The sequence below is a fragment of the Triticum urartu genome, chromosome 1 (assembly GCF_003073215.2).
Source record: "Triticum urartu cultivar G1812 chromosome 1, Tu2.1, whole genome shotgun sequence".
NCBI lineage: Eukaryota > Viridiplantae > Streptophyta > Magnoliopsida > Poales > Poaceae > Triticum > Triticum urartu.
Genome location: NC_053022.1, coordinates 394,139,229 through 394,147,016, shown reverse-complemented (window position 1 = coordinate 394,147,016; position 7,788 = coordinate 394,139,229). Strand labels below are relative to the sequence as shown.

The 7,788-nt window shown below is 43.3% G+C and overlaps 1 protein-coding gene across 1 annotated transcript; it reads left to right on the top strand.

Moving 5' to 3' along the window:
- The first annotated feature begins 2,933 nt into the window (after nt 1–2,933).
- Nucleotides 2,934–7,233, top strand: LOC125514402 (protein DEHYDRATION-INDUCED 19 homolog 2). The gene is made up of 5 exons (XM_048679720.1): nt 2,934–3,202; nt 3,285–3,442; nt 5,606–5,683; nt 5,820–6,088; nt 6,685–7,233. The coding sequence occupies exons 1-5, from the start codon at nt 3,121–3,123 to the stop codon at nt 6,788–6,790; spliced, it is 693 nt and encodes a 230-aa protein (XP_048535677.1). The 5' UTR covers nt 2,934–3,120; the 3' UTR covers nt 6,791–7,233.
- The last annotated feature ends 555 nt before the right edge of the window (nt 7,234–7,788 follow it).

Genomic DNA, 7,788 nt, shown 5'->3' with positions numbered 1-7,788 from the left:
AGTTTGGTGATTTGTGTGTAACGGTTAGATTTTGTGTGGAGGCTATATATACCCCTCCAACCTCTCTTCATTCATGGAGAGAGCCATCAGAACATGCCTACACTTCCAACATACATTTTCTGAGAGAGAACCACCTACACTTGTGTTGAGGTCAAGATACTTCATTCCAACCACATAAATCTTGATTTCTAGCCTTCCCCAAGTTGCTTTCAACTCAAATCATCTTTCCACCAAATCCTATCCTATGAGAGAGAGTTGAGTGTTGGGGAGACTATCATTTGAAGCACAAGAGTAAGGAGTTCATCATCAACACACCATTTGTTACCTCTTGGAAAGTGGTGTCTCCTAGATTGGTTAGGTGTCACTTGGGAGGCTCCGTCAAGATTGTGGGGTTGAACCAAGGAGTTTGTACGGGCAAGGAGATCGCCTACTTCGTGAAGATCTACCCTAGTGAGGCAAGTCCTTCGTGGGCGATGGCCATGGTGGGATAGACAAGGTTGCTTCTTCGTGGACCCTTCGTGGGTGGAGCCCTCCATGGACTCGCGCAACCGTTACCCTTCGTGGGTTGAAGTCTCCATCAATGCGGATGTATGATAGCACCAACTATCGGAACCACGCCAAAAATCTTCGTGTCTACATTGCGTTTGCTCCCTCCAAACTCCTCCATTTTACCTTCATATGCAATTGCGATAGCACCACAACAATGAGACTATCATTTGAAGCACAAGAGCAATGAGTTCATCATCAACACATCATTTGTTAGCTCTTGGAGAGTGGTGTCTCCTAGATTGGTTAGGTGTCACTTGGGAGGCTCCGTCAAGATTGTGGAGTTGAACCAAGGAGTTTGTACAGGCAAGGAGATCGCCTACTTCGTGAAGATCTACCCTAGTGAAGCAAGTCCTTCGTGGGCGATGGCCATGGTGGGATAGACAAGGTTGCTTCTTCGTGGACCCTTCGTGGGTGGAGCCCTCCGCGAACTCGCGCAACCGTTACCCTTCATGGGTTGAACCACGCTAAAAATCTCCGTGTCTACGTTGCGTTTGCTCCCTCCAAACTCCTCCATTTTACCTTCATATGCAATTGTTTTACATTCCGCTGCTATACTCTTAGAATTGCATGTGTAGGTTGTTTTCTTGACTTGTGCTGAGTTGCTAAAATCTGCCAAGAATTAAAATTGGGAAAAGGCTAGATTTTTATTTGGTCAAGTAGTCTAATCACCCCCCTCTAGACATACTTTCGATCCTACAGTATTGTATTATTGTCATCGAGGATAAAAAGATGGGGTTTACATCATATTGCTTGAGTTTATTCCTCTACATCATGTCATCTTACTTAAAGCGTTACTCTGTTCTTCATGAACTTAGTACTCTAGATGTAGGCAGGAGTCAGTCGATGTGTGGAGTAATAGTAGTAGATGCAGGCAGGAGTCGGTCTATTTGACACGGACATGATGCCTATATTTCATAATCATTGCCTTGGACATCGTCATAACTTTGCGCTTTTCTATCAATTGCTCGACAGTAATTTGTTCACCCACCGTATTATTGGCTATCTTGAGAGAAGTCTCTAGTGAAACATATGGCCCCTAGATCTATTTTCCATCATATAAGTTTCCAATCTACTATTTTGTAATCTTTTACTTTCCGATCTATAAACCAAAAAACCTCAAAAACATTTACTTTATCTTTTGTTTAGTTTTATCTATCTTTATCGGGTCTCACTTTTGCAAGTGACCTTGAAGGGATTGACAACCCCTTTATCGCGTTGGATGCAAAGTGTTTGATTGTTTGTGCAGGTATTGGTGATTTGTGCGTTGTCTCCTATTGGATTGATACCTTGGTTCTCTAACCGAGGAAAATACTTATCTCTACTTTGCTGCATCACCCTTTCCTCTTCAAGGGAAAAACCAACGCAAACTCAAGAAGTAGCACGCGACTTCATTGGTCTGTGTAGCAAGGGAGTGAGGTCGTGGGAACGGGCGGTTCCGCGTGGTCCGCTCGATTTCGAGAGACCGCTTGGGATGAATAATCAGGGAATATGCCATTCCCTTGAATCGGTTGGTTCCGGTTCCTTCGACGATCCAAACGAGGAATGGGCTTCGGGAAGGACCCAACCCGTGCCGTTCCACTTGATGACAGAAACCAAACACACCCTTAATTGGCATACCGGAGATTGGCGCAAACCCCAGACTTTCTCATCATAAGACTGTTACTTTGCACTCTATTTTGTGACTTCAAGGCATCTTCTGAGCTTTAGTTTGTCAGGGTCTAACACAAAGGCCGGGGACATCGGCGGCAACAAGCGTGTGGCATCGGGGGATCGAGAAACATGCAAGATGGAACATGGGAATTGGGCATCCGTGCAAGTTCATGAGATGGTTTAGGTAGACTCTGGCAACTGGGCTGGCAAGGCGTCCCGGCCCTGTGATAAGTAAGGCTTGGTTCGAATTTTCCCATGTCTGGCTAAGTCGGTTTGACTCGGGTTGATTCAACCCTTGCCGGTTGTTGGTGCCATCCGTCACCGTTTGAAGCTTCTTCTGTCTTCTGTATCTAGTCACTTCTTCTTGCTCCTTCACAACCCCAATCCTTTTTGTTGGGTTGCATGTACGTGAATGTATATATTTATACTATATTTTTCTAGAAAAGTCAAAAAACTGTGTTTTTAATCTGGTTTTAACCGAGAAAATAGAATCAGGAAATACTTCTCAAATCGCTAGAAATTCCGATTTCCCACATTTGTAACCCTAAGCCCCCTTGCTACGCTGCAACCATTTCGCAGCACCAACCATCAGTGACAGAATCTCACCAAAAATACCACCGCTGACAGCGAGGCCCCACCGTGCAGTTACCAGTGGCTCACCGTAGACCAGGTGCAGGCAGCCACCAACTACCACCCTCCCCCCACCTTTCCGTCCCATAATTCATTCCAATCACTCACACGCACCGACCCACACCGGAGCAAACGGCCAACAAACACCGCACGCTCGCTCGCGCGCACACCGAAGCAGTGGAAAGAGAGGAGCGGACAGAAAAGCCTGGAAAGCCAAAAAAGAATTCACCAGCACAAAGGGGAAAGGAGAGAGAGAGGCGAGGCGAGGCTAGGGTTTCGTCCAATTCCGCCATGGATTCCGGTGACGCGTGGGGCCGCTCCTCCTCCACCTCCTCCTCCGCCGCCGCCGCGAGGCGCCTGCAGTCCCGCTACGGTACGATCGATCGATCGGCTGATTTCGCCTTTTTAATTCGACGTTGGGGCTGATGCGTGATTTCGCTGTGGTCGCACGTCAGATCTGTACATGGGGTTCGACGACGCGGACGCCGGCGGGGACGAGGTGGAGGCGCGCGGGGCGGAGGCCTACAACTGCCCCTTTTGCGGCGAGGACTTCGACTTCGTCGGGCTCTGCTGCCACATCGACGACGAGCACGCCGTCGAGGCCAAGAGCGGGGTATGTCGCCTCGCCCTTTCTGATGATTCGCTTGGTCGGGTCCCGTTTGAGCCCTTGAGATAATTTTAGCCGAAATGGGACATTTTACGCCAAGTATTGTTAGGATGCGTCACGCTTGAGGACGGAAATGTTGATAATGGTGCAATTAAGGAACCCATACGTTTTAGTGGTTCGGAAAATCCATTGTTCTTGTAATTTTGATATGGAATAGGTTTACTGCTTTGTAGATTGCTGAAAAGATGAGATTCTTGAATGTTCTGCTGGAGAATTCTTGTTTTTCTGTGGTAGTTCGGGTTGGAAATGTAGAAATCAAGTTCCCTTTTGGGTGGCTGCGTTGGAACACTTTAGGAACCTGCTCCCTTGACAGAGAGTTTCTTTATGGTGTCGCTGGTTGGAATTGCGGGATGTGGTTGGCCTCTGGCGTTCCTACAGGAGTCTTTATGGCTCTTGGGAATTTTTCCTTTGGTCAGTTTGGTTTTGGAATGTAGTTCCCTTGGGTTGTAGGAGTATTAGGTATTGTTGGTTCTCGAGTTGAGTTATGCAACTAGCTGAAACAGTTTTGTGTTATGGCTGGCCAATAAGATTGTCAGTACACAGTGGAGAATATGCTCAAAGCTTAATACACTAATCCGAATCGAAGAAATAAACATCAAATGTAGGTTTGTTGAATTTAAATTTTATCATCAAATAATCATGACATCACCGAAATTCCTCACTTTCTCCTAATATTAGCAATGAAAGTGTGAAGTGGTAACTTCTCAACAACAACCATCAACTTTGGTAAAATTCTTACCATATAGCTGACTCGGTCTCAAATATAAGGCGTGCCGTTTTTTGAGATATATCTTTGACTAATCAGTTATTATTTTTGGATTAACTTATACGAAATCGGTATTATTCAAAAGTTCATTTCAACATGATTCCAACAATCTCATTTTTGAATCACACAATCCACATATGGTTGACCAATTAGATTCTTGATCAAAGATAATCTTGAGAAACATGTGCTATATTTTAGGACCGAAGAAGTATCTCAGCTAGTCAAATATATTTACTAATACTGAATTTGGAAAGAAAAGAAGTTGCTTGAATCAAGAAAATCTCGTATAGCTACAGGCCACTGCTCGCCTCCCCTGCTACACGGCCTCTGGATGCCAACGTGTTGTGCGGCACGCGATGACGAGAGAGGGGTTCAACACAGGCTAGCTGTTGGGCGGGCCATAGGCACTAAGGCCCAAGCGCCGCTTGCATTGCCCAGAACTGTGTAGGCAATGCCACATGTATTAACATGATCTCTTTTGTGATTATCTCCCATGATTGCTTTGCTTATGCATATATGCCTTTTTCCTGGAAAAATCAGAGGCTAGGCTGTCGAAGCCCACCTGATAGATTCGCTACTGGCTATACAAGTTCCTTTTTAGAATTTCTCTTTACAAAATTTTAGTTTCCTGTTCTTAGTCTCGGGCCCTCTTAGGTGCCATGTATTATTCCTCTCTTCAGTTTGAGTAATTGTTTTTCTTGTTAAGAACTCAAGTTCTAAGCTCTCTGAATTGTAGAAGATCATCCTTCTCCTTCAAAGTAGGGCGTGCATTATTAAATATGTTATGTTGTTTGAGATATAGTTGCTAGGCTAGCTATGTTCGTTAGTTGAGAGTTTGGATACATGGTTCTTGCACATTTCATTGAGTAAAAGTTGTGTCACACTGATTAATTTGTGTGTGGTGCGGAGTAGAGTTATCTATAGAATAAAAAGAGTGGTACTTAACTTTTTATGGTTCGCGATTGCTACCTGGTTTTCTACATTGGGACTCACATTTACTGTTTAGGGACACTAGAGAGTTAAGTTTCTTGTTTTATTATTACACTTAGAATATAAATTAATGCGTGTTTTGCTGGGTTACCTTGAGTTTACTTGGACTGTAAGCCTAGAGAGAGTTAAACTAAAACGTACTCCCTCTGTCCTTCAAAAAACGTCTTATATTATGGGACAGAGGGAGTAGTTCATTTTTACCTGTATTAGGCATAATTGGCAGTTTAGTTTTCTTTTCTTGTAGGACTTCATTGTGACACCGTGCTCACCTTGTGTCCTTGCTTGTGTGAGCATAACTGTTTGATGAATTCAAATAATAAGCACTCATGGAATTTTATGAACTAACCTTTCAGGTATGCCCCATCTGTGCTACAAGGGTTGGGGTGGACTTGATAGGCCACTTGACAATGCAGCATGGAAGTTACTTCAAGATATCCTTTTTTTTATTCACACTGTACTGCTGCCAATGAGTACTAGTGACTTTACCATATTACAATGTGTCCTCTTCAGAATACATGGTTTCTATTGGAAGACAATTTATTCATTGCTTTCCTTAATGAAGAATACATGCAACGCAGGCGCAGAGTCCGAAAAGTATCTTCCGGGTCCCATTCTTTGCTGTCTTTGTTGAGAAAGGATTTAAGAGACGGCAGTTTGCAGTCCTTTCTTGGTGGATCATCCTATGTATCTAATCCTCCCGCTGCAGCCCCTGATCCATTTTTGCAATCTTTAATTTGTAGTTTGCCTGTGGCTGAACCATCGAAAGATTTTCGTTCCGACTCATCTGACAAAACATTTTTGCTAAATAAATTCCCAGATGAAAAGGTCGTAGAGAGGTATGTCACCTCAAGCTTTGTTCTTTCTGCCGCCTCACTCCGCTCCTTCTTTGCCACGATACTACTATCTCTGCTCAGTGGATGATAGATTTCCACATTCTACATTGTGCGCTGTCCTTGTGCATAGCCAGTACCGCTTTTTATGCCCTCTAAGCATGCATAAAATGGCAAAGCCTTGATGCCAATTAGTTTTTGTCATTGTTATCAATTGTATAGTACATTGTCTGTTATGGTTACGTGGTTACCTTTTTGACGTATTACTTGTCCCTTTTACGCTGTTAGTATGAGCATGATTTATTCTTTAATCTGCTTGGCATCATTTGATTTTGAAGATATTTGTCCAAGAAAACACTAGCTTTAACTTAATCATGTGCCGTATATCATAATAGTCTACCCATCCGTATGTTTCATACTGATGATTAATGTTATGTGCCTTATGGTTTTTGATGATTTGTTGCTCATCAGAATTTTTAAATCATTTCTCAGTACCAAATGTAGGCAAGTTGTACCTTTTGAGTTTTGAAATGTATGTTTTGCTGTAGTTTAATAGTTCTTGTTATCAAATATTTGATTGAATGTCTGTGGTGAATTTACAGAGCTGAAACATCTCTGTCCGAGAAGGATCAGAAGGAGAGGGCTCAGAGGAGTGCATTTGCCCGTGGGCTTGTGCTTTCCACAATATTTGATGATGATACCATGTAAGGGAGATCGACTTTGATAGTGGTTGCATGACATAGTCCAGGGCGCTCAGCACAAGAGAATTTATCTAGAGCGCTGCAACCTTGTTCATGCAGCCACTGCCGCTCACAGGCGTTAACGACCAACCGGAGGTCCATCCAGTTATGAATGTATATGTATTTATGTATGCCTTGCCGAGAGCGCATCATGAGAATAGTGGAGGAAGGCCTTGTGTTGCAGCTTTCCACATGGAATAAATGGGGATACTATCCTTAGTGGCATTGTGCATATACAAAAGAGGGGCGAGCTACTCGTCATGTATTAGATTATATTCTGTTTCATCAATGTAATAAGTGTGTTGTAAACTCATCTCATCCTTAGTATGTGAGATTGCTTTGGTGCGTTCTGTATATATTCGATTGTGGTACATTTGACATTTGAGGAAAGGGAATGGAGTGACTTTAACATTTCTTGCTGTTTCAGATGTAAACTGAAATGAAATAGATTGGCCAATTAGTTTCTTATCTCTTGATGGTTAGTACATCTCATACTCATTCACCGCTTGGTTTCACGTGTTGGGTCTCCACCTGATAGCAAACTTGATAGATAGCATGCCAATCGAAGCTGTATATCTAATTGCAGCTTCTCTGTTATATATGCACCGGAACGAAATTCAGAGACTCGGCGACGAAGCTGTACATCTAACTGCAACTTCTCTGCTGTAGATTGAAACCTTACCTAGAAAAGCTGAACCTGATATTTACTAAAAGGGACGTGTTCACTACCAGGTCTATGCACCAGATGGAGAATGATGTGCATGGGGGCTAACTTTCAGTGGATTTGGAGGGCAAAAAATCCTTTGAAAATTCAAAAATTTCTTTGGCAGCCCTTTCAAAATGCTATACCTATTAGGTATGTGATGCAAAAGAAAAATGGCCTGGCAATAATGTTTGTTCGTTTTGTGATCACCATGAGTCGGTGCAACACCTTTTCTCCCATGCCCTGTAGCCATGTCCTAACAA

What these genes read in the sequence shown, in the direction of transcription:
- LOC125514402 (XM_048679720.1), top strand. Translation starts at nt 3,121, where the DNA reads ATGGATTCCGGTGACGCGTGGGGCCGCTCCTCCTCCACCTCCTCCTCC. An exon ending in CCGTCGAGGCCAAGAGCGGG is followed by an intron (nt 3,443 to 5,605) that starts GTATGTCGCCTC and finishes CTAACCTTTCAG; the next exon opens with GTATGCCCCATCTGTGCTAC. An exon ending in GATGAAAAGGTCGTAGAGAG is followed by an intron (nt 6,089 to 6,684) that starts GTATGTCACCTC and finishes GTGAATTTACAG; the next exon opens with AGCTGAAACATCTCTGTCCG.